Genomic DNA, 18,274 nt, shown 5'->3' with positions numbered 1-18,274 from the left:
TCACTCTATTTCTTGTGAAGAACCTCTAAATAAGCATTTTGTAATCAGTAAAACCTCCAGTGCCTGAAGAACAAAGGAAGTATGTTTTCGCAGAAAAGTTAGATGCCAGTATTTGGAGTGTTCTGAGTGCTTCAGTTTGACATGGTATTATTTCTATTAGGAGATGAAGCTCACTACTATACAATGCAAATATTCTAGGTAATTGCACAGGCTTTTTAGGTAACTCTTAAACCATGTATTAATAAGTATTTTTCCACATTTGAAGCATGGTACTGCCAAGTCTACATTACCAGAAGTTCTGTTGGCAATTTCAGGAGAACTAGAATTATTCAAATGATAGTTGACAAATGAAAGTCAATTCCTCTCCCAGCCACTGACACATGTGCAGCTGGGACTTCTACACCTTTGAGGCAGTAGCTGAACAGACCCTGAAAGTTATCCACAGGGTTCCTCAGAAATAAAGTGGCTTTTGGTGACTTCCAGCCTGACCTTTACTCAATGACCTATTGCCCTGTGAGAAGTCTTGGTAAATGTGCCAGGCTGTGGAGGTACATTCTCCCTAGGGCAGACAGTTTGACACCTGGAGTCAGTACCCAGCACTTACTTCTTGTCAAGCCAACAGGGAAACCCAGTCTGCCCTTCACACTTCCTTGGGAACAGGACAGTACAGAAGCAAACAGAGCTCACTTCCCTACTTACCCTGTTAATTTACAGGGATGTGGTAGGATTCATCCAATTTAATATCTGCATTAGTCATCTGTATTCTATATGCCCTAGTCCCTGGAAAGAACAAGTATTTCTGAAATGCAGTTCATCTCATCCTAAATTTGATCCTGAAAATAACTAGGGTGAATTAGGCTCTTAAAAAAGCCTATCCTCCTTTGGGAGTCAGGGAACCATGTTGTAGATAAACACCAGATGAGTTGAATCCCACTCTCATGGTGTCTTATTGACCAGTTTAACTTCAGGAAAGATAATTTGTTCTTAGGCATCAATCTTGCTTTCCAATGGTGCCACTTCACTGTTAATCTAATGCAGAAAGCATTACTGGGCAAACTACATATATGAAATTGACTTTTTACATTGGATGAACTGGGTTGTTATATAGCCAAAAAAATGAATATTGCCTTGTGATGCTATGTGGGGAAGCTGTTTAGGTATTTTTACGTAAAAGATTTCACATTTTTTTCCAAGTTGGAAAGGACTGCCAGCTGGAGGCCAGAATGTTAACCTGCTAGAATCATCACTATGGCCATTCAGTTAGAAAATACACAAAGCTGTCCTGCCTTGGTGAAATGAATACACATAACCACACCTAGCACAACACTGGAGCCTTCCAACAGAAATGACTTAAATCGCTGAAATGTCAGTCCAGTGCAAGTTTCCCAGAAAGCTTAAGATTAAATTACTCCAGACAAATGCAGTGAACAACCACCCTGAGAAAATAAACCAGTGTGACTTGTTTTATCATGTTTCAGGAAGAAAAAAACTTTCAGCTAACTGCATGTTGTTCCAAGATTAAATCCAAAAATTTGACAGTTCATAAATATTACAACAACTCTGAGAAACTCTATTATATGTAATTATATATTTGGTTATACCTAATCCAGCTAGATGGGGTATGACCTGAAAACTAACTTCCAGACACTCTATGCCCTTCTGGGAGCTCTCTGGTATTGGTTCAGGAAATGTAGGTGTGGTTCAGGAAATGTGGGTGTGCTAGGGGTGTGCTCCTGTTTGACCTATACATCTTGCAGCAGATTCATGCAGTTGACCCAGGAGAACACAGATCACCATAAGATCTGTTCATTAGTGGTTTCATAGAAGGTAAGAACAGCAGACACAGGAGACTGAGGCCCAGCAGGAGCATTGGAATTTCAGCAGATGTCATGGTGTCTGGCCTCAGTGTGATTAGTACTGCCTCCTACAGCTGCCGAGCACAGATAACAGGCACTGACAATGCTTGGTGAAAAGTAGTGCTTCTCAGCAGTCTGATTTTGGGGCTGTACACCAGGCTATTCCCCGCCTTCATGTAAACATGGCTGGTTTACACAGTGATGGTGTGTGGAGCCTCTGAAAGGCCTGCTGTTGATGGAGAGGAGCTGGCAGGAGAGATTGGTCCTCTGCCTGTTATGCTTGGCCGAGAGCGATGGGGGCCTCTAGTCCTTAGCTGGCATTGCCGTGTGCCACAGTGCAACCAGGCACCCATGGACACCAGGGAAAGGGCTGTAATTGCTTGTGTATTCTGGTCATTGATCCTGGAATATGTGCAGTCCAGGCATTCTTGATCTTTGGTTTGCAAATCCTACCTTATTTGCAGTTAACATTAGCGCCTAAGACACAATCTCTCTGCTTTCAGATCCCAGTTACAATAATGAAGCCAGATGAGAAAGCTGAGGTACCAGTAGGTGTTGTGATTGGCAGCATATTGGCTGGACTCCTCTTGCTGTTGATACTGGTTGCTGTTTTGTGGAAAGTAAGTTGGTACTTATATCTTAAAAGCGGAAAGGGATGAATATATTTGGGCTCTTTTCTTTGGAATCTCTCTTTTCTAGTGTGAAACAAAACCACATCTGCAGTTTGGTGGTATGAATAGTACTGCATTGACACCCTTGACATATTTTAGAAGGGTTTATGAAATGAGTCCTTATAGAAACTGGCAAGATGAAGATGTTAAATGAGCTGCCAATCATTCAAAACAGGGGCTGTGGCATTTACTTTTCTCCTTTCAACACTGTCTGCCTCCTTCCATAATATCCTATCTGGGCTCTGAACCAACCCATGATATTCCCAGTGGACAAGGGTGGGGATTACAAACAAGGTGAGAGAGGATATATATTGGACAAAAGAACAGGCAAAAGAAAGGGCAGGGGCAAAAAGTAAAATACAAAGGTTACATAGAAAAAGGGGAAAGTTTTTCTGCGTGCCAGGGCATTGGTGTTTGAAGTGCTCCTTGGCACACCAAGGCATCATGGAAATGTCTGTATCTCAGTAGAGAGAAAAGTGGCTTAACAGCATTGCTACTCTAGCATTTAGTTGCACCAGGTAGGAGTTTAGGGCCCACCTCCTTTCATTTTAGAGGCAGGAATTGTCTACAAATCAAACTCTATAGTGTATGCATGCACACATGTGCTTTTTTACCATCACAGTATTTCGTTTTGCTGAGTAATGAATTATCAATGACTGACTGCATTGTGGTGTTATTTTAATACTTCTCACAGCTTGGCTTCTTCAAGAGACAGTACGAGAAAATGACACAGGATATAGAAGATGTGGATGAAATTGCAGAACTCACAAAGGACAAAGACTGAAGACGAGTTACATGGATAAAGAGATCTGAGCCACCAATAGTAGTTGTGATCAGTCAGTTCTTCAGCTGGAGTGCCTTAAAGCTTAGTAACATTTAAACATTTTTAAAAGTGTCTTTATAGATGAAATATTTTACAGATTCTACTCTATTGTAAGAGTAACTGCAGGACAGTTTGGTTTTTTCAAAAATGATTTATAATGCCTTTTCTTGTAAATTTTTGCCTTTCAAACACACTTAACCCTTAGAACTGGCAGGTCCGGAGTATACAGTAACATACTGTTCCAGCAGCCCTTCTCTTGATCCACTGCAGAGTGAAACAGAAGAATTTATTTCAGATTATTGTGGAACAGCATCAGTTGGTAATTCAGTTGACAAGTACCACATGTGTTAAAGGACATTTTCTATTAAGTTGATGATGAATGTGTGGTGAATACTGCTTCCACACTGGAAGAAGAAGTCATTTTTTCAATGACTAGCTCCATCCTTATTGTTTTAGAAAAATAATTTCCACCAGCAAACCTTTGCTTTAACTAATCTGTAAACTGGGAACTGTGTATGAAGATGTCTGTCTGGGTGCTACAGGACAACTGGTTGGGCAAAGTCTTCCAAAAGTTCACATAATTCTTGCACTAAGGTCACAACTAAATTACTGAAGGATATTGTTTTGGGGAAGTATTGCCAAATGGTGTGTAAAACTGTCTTCTGCATACTTTCTCCCTGAGAAGAAAATATTAATTTCATAATCACTTACAGCATGTTCTCTGCAATGTTATTACTCATTTTCATCTTGAGAAGCACTAGCACTACTGTTATGCTGGCCTTTATACTCTCGGTCCCTCTGATATCAGTTTGGCTTTTGACATAAATAGGAAAGACAGTCAAGATCTTGCCTTTAATTCTGTACTGAAAGATTTTGCAAGAGTAAGAGCATAGAGTGAACTAAAGGGGATAGCTGACTGAGGAATGATGCACGTTACAAAAGGGGATAGTGAAGATCTAAGCTCTATAAAATGTTTACTGCACTTCTTTAGCATCTCAGTGCCCTCCAGGAGACCAAAGTTCAGTACAACCTCCTTACCTGTCACATTTTTTTTGGTCCTACCTGTTCATGTCTTGATGAAGTTAACTTATGTTTTATATGGTGAAGTACTGTAGTGCTCTGGAATGAGCTCTAAGCACAACACTTGGGTGACTTTGTGTTGGTTACACACCTCAAATTTATCACATGCTGTTACGCTGCCTGGTTATAGTGAAAGCTCAGTCTGTAAGACTGGTAATAGTCAGGAGATTTGGCCTCTTGGCTGCCTTTCTCTCTCATGCCTGGCAGTTACACTTACAATTGATTGTGAGAGAAGATGTGTGCGTTTTTCATATCTATGCTGCCATGCAAGTGAGATTGTTTCCAACTTCAGGTGATTTACTTGAAGAGTAAAACATACAAATGTGCCTGACTGAGAACATGAAGTCATGGTTTCTTCCCCCCCAAAGCTAGATTGTAATTATGCTTAGGCACTTTTACATTATTTTCTGAGGGACTAGGCTTAAGCACATTTGAAAGTTTTACTCAGTCTTTTTTGATAGCTAATCAGTCAAAAGCCAACCATGTCTTTGGCAAATAACAGCTTCATTTGCAGCAACAGCTGGATTATGCTCAGTGTAGTTTTATATGTGTTTTGAATTTATTTTGTATCTATGAAATGTTATGTTTTGGGACATTTTGTTGTGGTTCTTCTAACATTCTGAAAAACAATTCAGATTCTTATATCAATTATCAAACAAGATTCTTGCCATCAGCTGAGTCTGTGACCAAAACAAATATTTAAAAAGTGGGGAAAAAAAATAGCAATTGCATAAATCTAAAGAATAAGCTCCTGACTTGTAATTATAAACTTTGAGGGCAAATGTTCTGAGAGTAGAAAGAAAAAATTTGTCTGCCTCAATTCTTATATAAACTTGTGCAGAAAAAAAAAAAAAACCCTACAGCCATGTATGTAGGAAGCTCCTACATAATCAGGGTCATGCACTCCAGAGCAGAGGGGGAATTTCACAATACACCAGATGGTAGAATTTTCAATTTCTGGTGCTGCCTACCGGGCAGTTCAGGCCTTGACCCAGATTTGCTTCTTCCGCCTTCAGTGGGAGGTACAGGTCAATATCCAATGTGTAACTTCTCTGGGGATTTAACAGTTTATCAATCAGGTAGCAATGATTCGATTCACTGGCCTTCACTGGATTATATTTTGACATGAACAATATAATTCTCCTTCCCAGCCTGGACACAATACTGCTTTTCCAAAATAAAGGGGAGACATAGCAATGGGTAAGGTTTTTGTATCCTAACTACTCCAAGTTACTAGTTTATTTTACTTTTACAATTAATACTTAAATGGATAATTCAGTTTTTGTAATGGGTAAGTCTATTGCACTTTTAAGTTGGCACAGCTGCAAATAATACTGGAAATATTATGTATATTTTGTATTGTGTGCAAGGGTTTGGTTTGTTTTTTTCTTTTAAATTTACTTTTTTAAAGCAGCTTGTTTTAAATACCCTGAAATTTTGAGCTTCAGCATGTACTTCTGTTTGTGCTTGCAGCAAGAAAAGTCGACAATACTGTCAGCAAACTCAAGTTATATCTGATTCTGGTCTTGAAATCTAGCTGCTGATTTCCTGAAGTACTAGAATCAAGTCCAAAATCTGAGTTGGTTTCATATGAGCCTATGTATAAATTTGGAATATACAAGAGAGTTTATAATAAAGCTGACTTCTAAAAGCTAGCATGTAAGCTCTGTGGGAGCAGGGATTGTATCACTGTGGTGGCCTGTCTGAGGGCCTAACAGCATTACTGCAATAAAACCCAAGACTACTGCTGAATGCAGACTCATTTATTTTCAGACAGCACCCTAAAGAGAAGCAATGCTACTGAAAAAGCACTGCATAAAATGGGGCCAAATATGGCTTTGTCCCAGTAGCACACAGTGAGAATCTAAGGGGATAATTCTCCTAGGTAGACAATGACACTGCGCCTGAAGTCTTGCAGATCACAGTCCAGAGTGTAACATAACCAGTAAGCTGTACTGTAACCCAGCTCACGTAAGTGCAAAGTATTTGGAAAGCTCTAGCTGAGTAGATGTTGTTGAAACATTACCATGGCCAGGCCTTACTATAAACATGGGCTTATCATCAGTGCTATCTAAAATTACAACCCATTCTGCCAGTCTCTGCACTTCACCTATTTACAGAATTGGTCAGCAGTAACATGTCATGACTCTGGCTCTGGCTACACCCCACCATATGTTGGAAAAGCTGAATTCAACTTTTCAGCAGGAACAATGTTCTAAAAGAAGAGAGGGAGGAACTTGGCTATGAATAGAAAGATGAGAGGAAGACAATATTGTCAGAAACTACCACCTGAAAACTACACATTTTCACAGAGCTTTTAATTTCCACTTTCAATTCCTCCCTACTTTTAACAGTGGTACATAAACATTCAGGTAGGCTACCAATTTCAACACTTCCATCATACAGTATCAGATGAACCTAATCTTAAGGCACAAAGTTCTGTCTTTCAGCAAGTCTAAGTGTTTTGCAGAATTGCAAGCCAGATTCCCTATATACTGACTTATGTCTGTGCTGGTTTTGACTGGGGCAGAGGTACATTTCTTGACAGTAGCTGGTATGTGTTTTGGATTTGTGCTAGAAATTGTTGATAACTCAGGGATGTTTTATCTGTCACTAAGCAATGCTCACAGATTCAAGGCCTTTTCTGCTCTTCACCCCATCTCTCCAGCAAGGAGGCTGGGGTTGCATAGGAAAGTGGGAAAGGGACAGAGATGTGACAACTGTCCACAACTGACCACAGGCATTCGGAGTGTTTGGTGTTTGTCTTCCCGAGCCACTGTCACATGTAATGGAGCTCTGCTTTCCTGGGGTTGACTCGACCTGCCTGCCAATGGGAAGTGGTGAATGCATTCCTTGTTTTGCTTTGCTTGCATGACCAGTTTTTACTTTCCCTATTAAACTGTCTTCCTTCTCAACCCAGGAGACTTTTCACTTTTACTCTTTCTATTCTCTCCCCCATTCCACGAGTGGCAGAGTGAGTGAATGGCTGGGTGGGGCTGAGGTGCTGACTGGGGTTAAAGCACACCCAAAACCAAACTACAACAAAAGCTTGCAAATTAAAGACTAAAAAAATGAAGGTATGAAAATGCATCTCAAAATCTATAGCTAATTACCTCAATTTTTTATTGCCTGTGAAAGTAAATGAAGTGTACATTTTCACAGCTTTAGAAAAGTCAAGTCCTACATTTTAAGTGAACATTTCTGTTCTCAGTTAATCAGTCAATTATTTGTATGCAATCAAAGGTTTTAGTATGCTAGCAGTTTTTAAAATGTACTTGCCTCTTAAAATAGTCAAAATGGAACTTTTATAAAAAGAACGGCTATAAAGATACATCAGGATGCTAATTTTTGGTAAGTTGATATGATCAGACTTTATGGTGTGTTTGTTTTTCAAAAAACTGGCCTAAGGTTCTTAAAGAAACTGGTAATTTATAGTCACCAATGTATTCTGCATTCCTTTCAATCACCTCCACAGGACACTTAATTGTACTTAATGGCACTTAATGCTCAAGACTATTTTTCACGGGATTTTAAAAGGGAAAGGGCAGCACTTTCTGCTTTAACATACAATTTGTTAATAATTAGATTTAGCAGTTCTTTTTTAATGCTTCTGAAGAAACAACTGAATGTGCTACTCCATAAAACTACAACTTACTTGGAACAGCTGTGCATAAAGTGAGCAGAGAGAAAGGCCAAAACTCTAGTTCAAAGCTGAGCAATCTAAGTGCAGCAGTGCCACTTTCACCAGCGACAGCCGAAGTGAGAGCCTGTGTTCCCCAGCACAGCCAGCACCTCAGCAGGTCAGGAGCCGCTCCTCCTGCTCAGCCATCTCTCAGCTGCCATCTCCTGGGTAGGCCCCTTATAAAACAACCCCCTTCCTCCCCTGTCCCTCCCATGACAGTCCATCAGTTGCTGTTTTCATCGTATGCATCAGGCTGAGCTTCTCTTGAGAACAGCACAATGCTCAAAGTCAGGAAAGGAAACTCTTAAAATCAATCAGTGCTGGTATATGGATGTTCGACCAGACAAAGGGGTGGATCAGTGTATTCAAATTTTGCCAGCCAAGAATAAAGCATCTTTTCAGAAGGACAAATTATCGCTCTGAAGACATGCACTTCCACAGACAGCCCTCATCTGGCAGATCTCTGCAGGAATCACATGATGACCCTCTGGGTCTGTAGCATTTGTGTCTGGGAACATCCCTCTATGTACCAGAGCCACCAACTCAACATGGCTGATCTCATGGAGAGGTGGGTTTGGCCTTCACTACAGGAAGAGAAATATCTGGACTCATTCCAGAAAGCTGGGTTTTCCTTGTAGGTAGACAGATCTGCAGCTATCATCCCACTCAATGGACCTCACCATAACACAGAGTAGCTGTCATCCAGCACTGTAGTTCCGCATGTGTGGACAGCAAGAAGCACAACCACATCTTTTCCTAACACACAGTGTGACACTGCTGGGATTCTTCCCCTGACCTGGCAATTTGGAAATGCTTCTGGGTCACTTCAGACACAGCTTAAGCATTTATCTTAGAACATAGTAATCTGCCCTCTTATGACAATACTGCCCTAGCAGAGAGGGTAGCCCTACAGAGGGAGACAGAATACTGAGTTTAGAGCATGGACTTAAATTTCAGTGAGATATATTTTACCTCTAATTAGCACACCATCCCTCCCAGAAACATTTCCATTTCGCTTTTACATGCCAGCTGAAGAACCCAAAGTTACACAAGACTGATATATCATTGTTCCAGAACAAAGCAGTACTTGCCTCATGCACAGCTAGGGACAAAAAATGACATTTCATTGTCTTTACCATGGCAGCATACACACATTGTAACACTCAACTGTGACTCAGTACAACATCTCTTCCATTCATTGTTCCTGGTCACTGTGGGGAAGTACACAATTATTCTCTCTTCTTTTCTGCACCCTTTTTCCCAGCTGCATTGCTGATGGGGAAGGTGCACTTAAGGTCACCCTGGAAAAATCTTCCAGGAGACTGCAGTGCTAGAAAGGCACTAACGAGACACTACTGCTACTCAGGAATTGCCCTGATCATGGGGTCCCAAAGTAGAATTTAACAATGATAACTAAGATATACCATTGATTTTCTGTATCAGAGCACAACACTAGTATGGAACCACTGCATAAGTTTTAATTCACTCATAAAATATCCACTGAAAAACAAGCTAAACATTTATTTTTGTGAAATTAATACACTAATTAGTTGCATGGTAACAGCAAACATAAACATGGAAAAAGGAACACCAAATATGAAAAAGTTAATGTATTTCTCTCTTCTAAAGCGAAAAATAATCCTTTCACAAATCAAGTGATTGTGCTCAGTATTCTGTACAATTCCCAGGAAAAATGACATTCAAACAGCAGAGGGCTTCTCTCCAACCTCCAAAAAAAAAGGAAAACTCAGTCTTGTACTTGACCAGCTCTGCCTAGATAATAGAGCCCAATGGTTTGTAGTGTGTCTATCTGTAAACATACAAGGAGCAGCTGCTGTCCTGCAGATGAAGGACTGACTTCCACTGAGGAAAAACATCAATAAGCACAGTTTAATGATGTTTCTGCCTGAAGCTGTATGTTTCCTTACAATTTACTTAATTCAGATATAGTAACTAAGTATTAAAAGTGATTAAAATCCCTGGGGGGAAGATTTTTTTCCTCATTTTACTTTGTGCAGCTAGAAGTTGTTAGTATATTTTTGCAGACAGGATAAAATAGAACATACAGCTGAGGCTTCGCTAGTGTGTGATGCAATGATTACAGAATCAAGGACTGGTTTGGGCTGGAAAGGACCTTACAGATCATCTAGTTGCAACCATCCTTATATAGGCTGGGACACCTTCCACTAGACCAGGTTGCTCAGAGTCCCATCCAGCCTGACCTTGAATATTTTCAGGGATGAAGCATCCACAGCTTATCTGGGCAACCTGTGCCAGTGCCTCACCACCTTCATAGTAAAGAATTTCTTCGTATTATCTGATCTAAACCTACCCTCACTTCAGCTTAAAGCCATTCTCCCTTGTCCTATCCCTACACGTTGTTGTGAAAATTCCCCCTCCAAACTTATTGTAAGCCCCGTTTAGATACTAAAAGGTGATGTAAGGTTTCCCTGGAGCCTTCTGAAAGCTGAAAAACCCCAGCTCTCAGCCTGTCTTCATAGGAGAGGTGTTCTAGTCCTCTGATGAACTTAGTGGTTCTCCTCTGGATTCATTCCAATAAAACTTCTTGCACCGGGGGCTCCAGAACCAGATACAGTGCTCCAGTGGGGTCTCTTGAGGGCACAGCAGAGGAGCAGAATCAAACCCTTTGACCTGCTGGCCCTGCTGCTTTTGATGCAGCCCAGGAGAAAGCCAGATTTCTGGGCTGCAAGTGCACATTGCCAGCTCATACTGAGCTTTTTGTTCACAAATACCCTCAAGTGTTTCTCTCCAGTGCTAGTCTTGATCCATTCTCCCTCCAGCATGTACTTGTGATTGGGATTGCCCTGACTACGAAGTATGACCTTGCACCTAGATTATAAATAACTATATATGATGTAGGAACATATATATGAGCAACTGAGCAAATAATTTTGCATTACCTTATTTTCCTTCACTTGTATTTACCTTCTCTACACTGATAATGATGACTAGATAACACTGCCTCCCAGCATTAGCAGAAATGCCATACACAATGGGACTTTGAACTCTTAGCATCTAAATACTACCATGGCACAGTAGAATAAAAAATAAAATTACCTTGCTCGGACAGGTAACCTAGTATTTCCAGTGAAACCCAGGCATATTACATCAGTTCATTTAATTAGTTTTCAAACAGTGACAAGAGAAAAACTGTAATAAGGTTAAATCTTAAATGTGAATATAAATGCATATATGAATTGCAGTAAGTTCAATAAAGTCCCTTTTCTTTGAAAAACTATTCCATTTGATGACTTTTAATTCCCACACATATGAAATCAAATTACTGAACTTAATTACACTATAGTTGTGTATTTGTAATAATAGCTGGATTGGGTTTTTCTTCCTGCAGCACCACACAACTACACAACCAAAAAGTCACCTTCAAAATTTTGTCTAGACATCATTAAGTATTTACAGATTGGTATGTTATTGCTAAGGCAATACTTTCTGCTGGTAGAGTACTAGCTTTAACTTTGAATCAATCTCTATCCATATTTTTTTAATGCAATGGATTCGGAATCATCAGCTGCACAGTAAAAATCTTTCTGTGAGACAGAGCTACTGGAACAAAAGCACTACTAAAAAGTTAGTAACTCTGGGGTATAGTTTGTATTTTCTTCTCTGTCTGCACTAAAATAGTTAATCTACTTTAAGTAGCTTTCATGTTACAAGAATGTCAAAATAGCATACAGCTTGCAAACTAAGTCTGCACTCATATAAAATTGAACCTTTCTGAACTTTAAGACTGAAAAGAATGCGATTGTCCTGTGGTGACCTCCCATGCAGACAGAGAACGCAGACTACCAAGGTAAAAGCATTAGAACAATATTTATGACAGAGTAGTCTAAACCTTGCAACAAAGAATTTTAGGGAAGATTATTTTAAAAACTGACTCCGTGTTAAAATGCACAAAAAGGCAATTCCAAAGGAGAGTCAAGACACCTAAAACCCCTAATTAATCCTCACTCATTTCACTCAGTCCAAACTAAATTACTGAAACTGAAACATCTGTTAGAACCATTTAGAAACACAGAAACTTTTTCTCTGTAAAAAGTCAAAGGTAAATATGCTCATTAGGAAGAGTAACACTTTATTTTCAAAAGAGTACAATTATTTTTCTGAATTTGCCCAAAAGCATTCCTTGTTTTCTTTCCAAGAATATTCATCCTCATAAATCTCCTGTAATATAAACAAAGAATGGGAAATGTTGTGAGTCTGCTACATACAGCTACAAACCAGGCCAAACAACTCAAATAGCCATCCCACTATTATTTACTGATTACATCAGGACTGCACAGCACTTGGCTGCCAAGCAGAAGAGAGGGCAGCACCCTTAAAACATATGGACTTGGCTGAACCCCAGGCTGATCCCCACTGAATTTAGAAGGGCCTACCTAAGCTGAAGTCAATTCACAGAGAGATCTAGAAGAAATTATGTAATGGCTGTAGAGTACACAGCATTCATGCTGCTACATTAACCTGCTGTAATTAACCTACCTACCATCATTTTCAGACAAGAATTTAGATGTAACAAAATGTCAATATTAAAATAAAATTACATTGATATACTAAATACACTACTAACAGATCTTAAGGACAGACTGGATTACCCAACTTCAGTCCAGTCCTAAGCAGCAAATTCTGAGTCCTTGATTATTTATTCTGAGAGAGCTTCCATCTCCTCAAGGAGGTATCAGCAAAGTGATACCTACCTGTTGTTCCTGGAGATACTAGTATCAGCCAACTGCTTTTTATCCAGTGCTCATGCCCCAATTTATGCACAACACAGGCACTATCTATTTGCCCAAGAGACTAGTCTACATGTGAAATTCACTTCTCAGCAGCCTCACTGAGAGAATATTAACTGTAAATAACAAGCAATGACTTGGTTTTATTGCATTAATATTTCTAATTAAGTTAATAGTTCTAAAGCTAAAGTTGAGTATGCTCTCCAGCACATTCAGGACCTCATACTATCAGTCTGTTACAGACACACAGAACACACTTTTAACTTATCTGAGTAGAAGCCAGTCATCAGATCACCTAAGAATAAGAAGCAATAGGATCAGCAGCAATAGAATAAGCCGCAGTGAATAGATGGACTGGCACTTGAAAACAGGCAAAGAAATGAAGGTATTCTAAGGACATCTTTTTAACAGCAACAAACTAACAAAATTTCTAAGAAGCAGTCAATTATTTTTACTTTATTATCTTTTCTGTTAAAAGTGGCAGGAAATTTTTCATTATTATCTTGTTTAAGCAAGCCAAGTTTCCACTGGTAGGAAGATACAACAAGGAAATAGTAACCAGGAAAGACCTAAAACCCAGATTCAAAGCAATGCCTGACCTCTCTGGCAAGTGTCTTCCATTTACTGCATACATGTTAATAATTTACTGGTGCACTGGCTTATAGTTTCTGCTCAGCACAACTGCACTCACCAGACGGAAACACAATTTGGGTTTTCTCAAGAGTACTGGGGTGGAGGGAGAATTGCAATCATATCTTCAGACCTAAACAAGAAAAGGTTCTTGTAAAATCACAGAATTCATGAGATATTTTAGCACAGGATTACACTCCACAGGAAACTAGGCAGTAAGTGATACCTACCTAACAGAACCTGGGCAGGTTCAGCCTCCACTAATTGGTGGGATGATGGCAACCTCGTCTCCAGGCTGCAGGACCAGGAGCTGATCTCCAAGAAGCACGTACTCCTGACGAACAGCAAATACCACTTGATCCCGGAGGAGAGCAAGCCTGAGGGGGATTGGCAACAGCACAAATAGGTTTCCAAACAATCTTTGCATTTAAACATGAGATTTCATTAAACAGCAAGGTGGTGCACAGTACAGGGCAGCTGAGGTAAAAATCACTGAGACTTACACAACTTCACTTCCAAGACACTGTCAAAAATATAACAAACACCCACTTCCCAGTCTTGGATTTTCTTGTAATGGCTAAGAAGAAATTAGATCAGTATAATTTTCAGAAATCAGGAATTGGATTTGTCACAGGCCTATGTCAGAACAGACCAATCAATACCAGACCCACTTCAGAAGCTTATTAAAAAGCTGGTAACTCAAGAGGCAGCAACTATCCAATTTGGGATTAGAAGGAAATACTGTCCTGATGCAGTCTGGCAGGACTGGAGCAATTTTCTTAAACACCAAGAAGCATTGTGGTATGCTGCTTATGAGATCTCATGAAGATTCAGTCAGTAGTCAGAGAGTTGCTCTTGCTGTGTGTGGTGCTCAGACTCTGTGAGGCTTTGGGTCTTTTGTACTTACAGGTCTGAAATCTGCTATTGATAAGGAGTGGCCACAGAACTAAGAGAGCAAATGTGATGTGTCTTCTGGCAGATCTTCTACAAATTTTTTATGTGAGATATTGCTGTGAGAGTCCATAGCTCTGGATATCACGAGGCAGGGAATAATTTCTATGACTAAGTGCAATTACATAGCAAGCATGAGGGCCATAGCAGTAAGACAGAAAAGTATTGCATTTTGCTTCACATGGCACAGGCATGATAACAGTTCTTGTTTGAGACTACAAAATCTGGCACAGCCAGTTCAGCTATACTGCCCAGAATCAAGTAAGCAGACCAAAAGAGTAAAAGTAAAAATCACCTTGTTTCCTACCAGCCAGACAGACAAAAGTAGTCAAGGCACAGTCTGAACAAAACACAGTAGCACTGATTCAGAGAACAGACTGAAGGGAGGGATTGTATGAAAGCAAAGCAAGCCACTAAAGAACTGTGCACTACCATGAAACTGAAGTGCCCATTAGAAGGATGGGCTCTAATTAAAGTCCCTTGCAAGCTAATTAGTTGGGGAAAAAGTGTGGAACAGAAAAGCACTGTCAAGTACACTCAAGCTGCAATTTGAATATCCATTAGCAATGTGAATAGAAGTCTGTGGTCAATGCCCTACAATTATATTGAGTTTTTCCAGAAAATTCTACTGCCCCAAGTCATCATTCATAAAAGGACAAAGTTGACAAATTGCAGCAAAACGACCAAGGGTGCTGCTGCTGCTTCTGACATAGACGAAAAGGCTGCAAAGTAAAATATACGCATTCCCTACTGCCTCTAGCACCCAAACACACTTTATTTCAATATTCTGTGAGGAAAAGGTCCCTGTTCCAGTGTTTTGTGAACAGTTTCTCACTTGGAAACAGACACCAATGTTAAATAGTTCATTGTTTTTCACAGTGTTTGAGAGCATTGTATTAAAGAAAGGTTGTGCCTGAAGGAAGAGTTGGACACCGAAGTCCAAAGTTATGGAAATTCCAGAGCAGTGAGCACTAAATCCTGAGGACCACAACCTCTTTTATATCTTACTCTTTTTTTACTCCCTTCTATCCCTCAAAAATGGTGTTGCACCTTTGTCCATCAAACTCATTCTTGAAGGACTGGGCACCTTCCCTCAGCTTTAAACAGAGGGGACATTTCTGTTGACACCCCCAAAAGCACCAATGCTGCTGAGACCCCTACAGCATACACAGTACTTTCTCAGGACCAGACTCCTTATGAAATGCAAGCAACAGTGGTGTGGGTCTTTTTCAGCTCATTGAAGTGGCTGACCATATTTGCTGTGTCAGGGCTGAGTGGCTGGAAGCCTGGGAGGGCTTCAATTCCCTTCCAGACCTGCCTTCCAGAGTGTGCATGGGCTCAGACCAATGGCTTACAGTACAGTTAATCACATAATCAATTAAGTTTGAAAAGCACTCTGTGACCATGGCACAAAGTCCAACCTTTCCTTAAAAACCTTCAAAACCTTTTTTCCTTAAAAACCACCTCCCTGGGCAGCCCATTCCAATGTCTTTGCATCCTTTCAATGAAGAACTTCTTCCTAATGTCTAACCTAAGCAACTGGAAACACCCACATATTATCATTTGTTTCTTATTTATTGCCCTAGCTGTGCTTGATCCCTCCTTCCAACATCTCGCCTTCTCCACAGACTAATAACATGGTAGTTTTCAGGTTGCAACACCACAGTCCTCCTGGACAATGGGCCACATGTATTCTCAGGCCCAGTTTTGGGTACATCTCCTGCACCTAGGCCTTCCTTGTGTATACATAAAGCTACAGCGCTTCCAGTTGTGCAAAACACAAAGCATTTAGTGCGGGTTACCAAAAGAAGGAAACACCACTGTTTTTGTGCTGTTGAAGAACTGCTATGTGCTCCAGCCCAATGCTAAACACCGAATTTGTATTACAAAAAACATTTTTAAAATCGACGTTTCTTCGTGCACGTCAAGGGTAACTTGCTGCATACCTGGGGTGGACCTTGACGATCTCCTCCCAGAGCTGCAGAGAGGTGATCTCCCGTGGCACCGAGAGGGTCTCGCAGCGCAGCCCCGCCAGCTCTGCGCTCCTGGCGAAATACAGCACCGAGACCTGCCCGGGGAGCAAACAGCGCTCAGGGCCGCGGGCCTGCCCAGAAAACCGCTCCCAAATACCAGCACACAGCCGGAACCACAGCGCCAAGAAAAGCTTTCCCAGGCTTGTCTCGATGCCGATCGGCTCAGCCGCGTCTTTCCTGCCCCAGCTCTCAGGACAGCGGGGGACAGGCGGAGAGGGCGGGGGGCAGTGAGTGACCGCGGATCCGCGCCCCGCGCCCGCTGCCCAGGCCGCTCCCGCTGCCCATCAGGGCCAGGGGCAGCGGGAGCCCCGCCGCCCTGCCCGACACCGGCCGAGCCTCCGGCCGGACGGGCCCCGGGGTCGCCGGCTGGTGGCACCTACCTGGCAGCGCATGGAGCCGCCGTCCCGGGGCGAGCTGCCCTCCACCGCGGGCCCACGGCGGCGCCTGCGCCCGGGAGAGACGCGCCGGGCCCGGACCGCCCCCTGCGGCCTGGCCGGGAGCGCCGCGGGCCCGCTCCCACTGTCGGGCCTGGCACCGCCGTGTCCTTTCCCGCACGGGTGGTGGCGAAGGTGGGAGATGACTCGGCTTTGCCCCCAAACTCAGGGGGCAGTGTTGGGGACGGCACTTTACAAGTCGGATTTTCAGGGGGACTCGCAGCCCTGCGCGCATCGAGATTGCAGATGTTCGCAAACATTACTCTTCCCCAGCCTTACGTGTTAAACATGTACCAGATGCACAGTACAGGTATAGCTGGCGTGTAAAAGCCACGGATCCGTTTCAGTGCTGACACGGGAATTCAGGGTTAGGGCCTGTTGTCACCTCTGCCTGCAGTAACTGAGGACAGCGGGGTGGGAGGGCGCTGGCTCTCACCGGGGAGGGGAGAGTGTAGAAAGTGCGGCCGGGAGAGCCACGGCACTTGTTCCCCACGGCAAACTGTGCGCCAAAGGACTCCTTGTGGGTGGCCAGGGTTATTTCTGTAGTGTTTGTCTGGTGACACTCGTAACCTCAGAACAGTAACGGAGGAGCTCCTCCAGGCAGACAAGCCAGGGGCAAGTCCACAGCCATTAACAGTGTGCCGAAAGTCATGCTGCCAAAGCCCAGGATCCACAGAGAGACAGAGGAGTCCTGCAAAAATCAACTTTACTGAAAACTAAGGAGATACCACTGGGGCATACCCATCTAGAATCTCTCCAGTTTTTAGCAGACACAGACTCCATTTATTCTAAGCACCCTCCTACTTTCCCCATTGGGTGTGGTACGAGGAAGATAGAACCTTTCAGAGATCTGCATACTACATATCTCCCCTCCAATATGTACCCCCACACCCATTCTTCCAGAACGCGATTGGTTCTTTCATGACATCTAGTCATTTGTAAAGGCGTGCACACCCGTTTCTCCTACTGTCAGTGCCACAGAATTTACGGTCAGTAATTGTGATTTGGGCTGGTGGTCATTGAATTGTTAAGGTTGGAAAAGACCTCTAAGATCATTGAGTCCAATTATTACCCCAGCACCTCTGTGTTCACCACTAGACCATATCCCTGGATGCCATATCCACAGGTTTTTTGAACCCTTCCAGGGTCAGTGATTCTACCACTTTCCCAAGCAGCCTGTTCCAAGCCTGATCACCTTTTCAGTGAATTGTTCCTCTTATACAAACTAAACCTACCCTGGTGCAACTTGAGGCTGTCTGCTCTTGTTCTGTTGCTTGTTATTTGGGAGAAGAGACTGACCCTTGCCTGGCCACAGCCTCATTTCAGGCAGCTGTAGAGAGTGATA

General features: G+C 42.1%; 2 protein-coding genes across 2 annotated transcripts in view; one reads left to right on the top strand and one right to left on the bottom strand.

Annotated features, from left to right (window-relative positions):
- ITGA2 (integrin subunit alpha 2) overlaps positions 1-6,473 on the top strand; it is a 67,645-nt gene extending 61,172 nt beyond the window's left edge. Inside the window, exons 29-30 of the mRNA XM_041470685.1 lie at positions 2,360-2,476; positions 3,222-6,473. Coding sequence (XP_041326619.1) covers positions 2,360-2,476; positions 3,222-3,311 — 207 coding nt within the window. The 3' untranslated portion in view covers positions 3,312-6,473. The remainder of the gene's footprint in view (positions 1-2,359; positions 2,477-3,221) is intronic.
- A 5,727-nt stretch (positions 6,474-12,200) lies between these two features.
- On the bottom strand, positions 12,201-17,018 carry MOCS2 (molybdenum cofactor synthesis 2). The gene is made up of 5 exons (XM_041470686.1): positions 16,876-17,018; positions 16,409-16,530; positions 13,742-13,888; positions 13,573-13,644; positions 12,201-13,176 (listed from the first exon to the last, which is right to left on the bottom strand). The coding sequence occupies exons 1-3, from the start codon at positions 16,885-16,887 to the stop codon at positions 13,762-13,764; spliced, it is 261 nt and encodes an 86-aa protein (XP_041326620.1). The 5' UTR covers positions 16,888-17,018; the 3' UTR covers positions 12,201-13,176; positions 13,573-13,644; positions 13,742-13,761.
- Between the last annotated feature and the right edge of the window lie 1,256 nt (positions 17,019-18,274).

This window comes from Pyrgilauda ruficollis, unplaced genomic scaffold (assembly GCF_017590135.1).
Source record: "Pyrgilauda ruficollis isolate IOZ18807 unplaced genomic scaffold, ASM1759013v1 scaffold25, whole genome shotgun sequence".
NCBI classification, from domain to species: Eukaryota; Metazoa; Chordata; class Aves; order Passeriformes; family Passeridae; genus Pyrgilauda; species Pyrgilauda ruficollis.
This window is presented reverse-complemented; position numbering and strand designations above follow the sequence as displayed.

What these genes read in the sequence shown, in the direction of transcription:
- MOCS2 (XM_041470686.1), bottom strand. An exon ending in ATCGTCAAGGTCCACCCCAG is followed by an intron (nt 13,889 to 16,408) that starts GTATGCAGCAAG and finishes AATCCCCCTCAG; the next exon opens with GCTTGCTCTCCTCCGGGATC.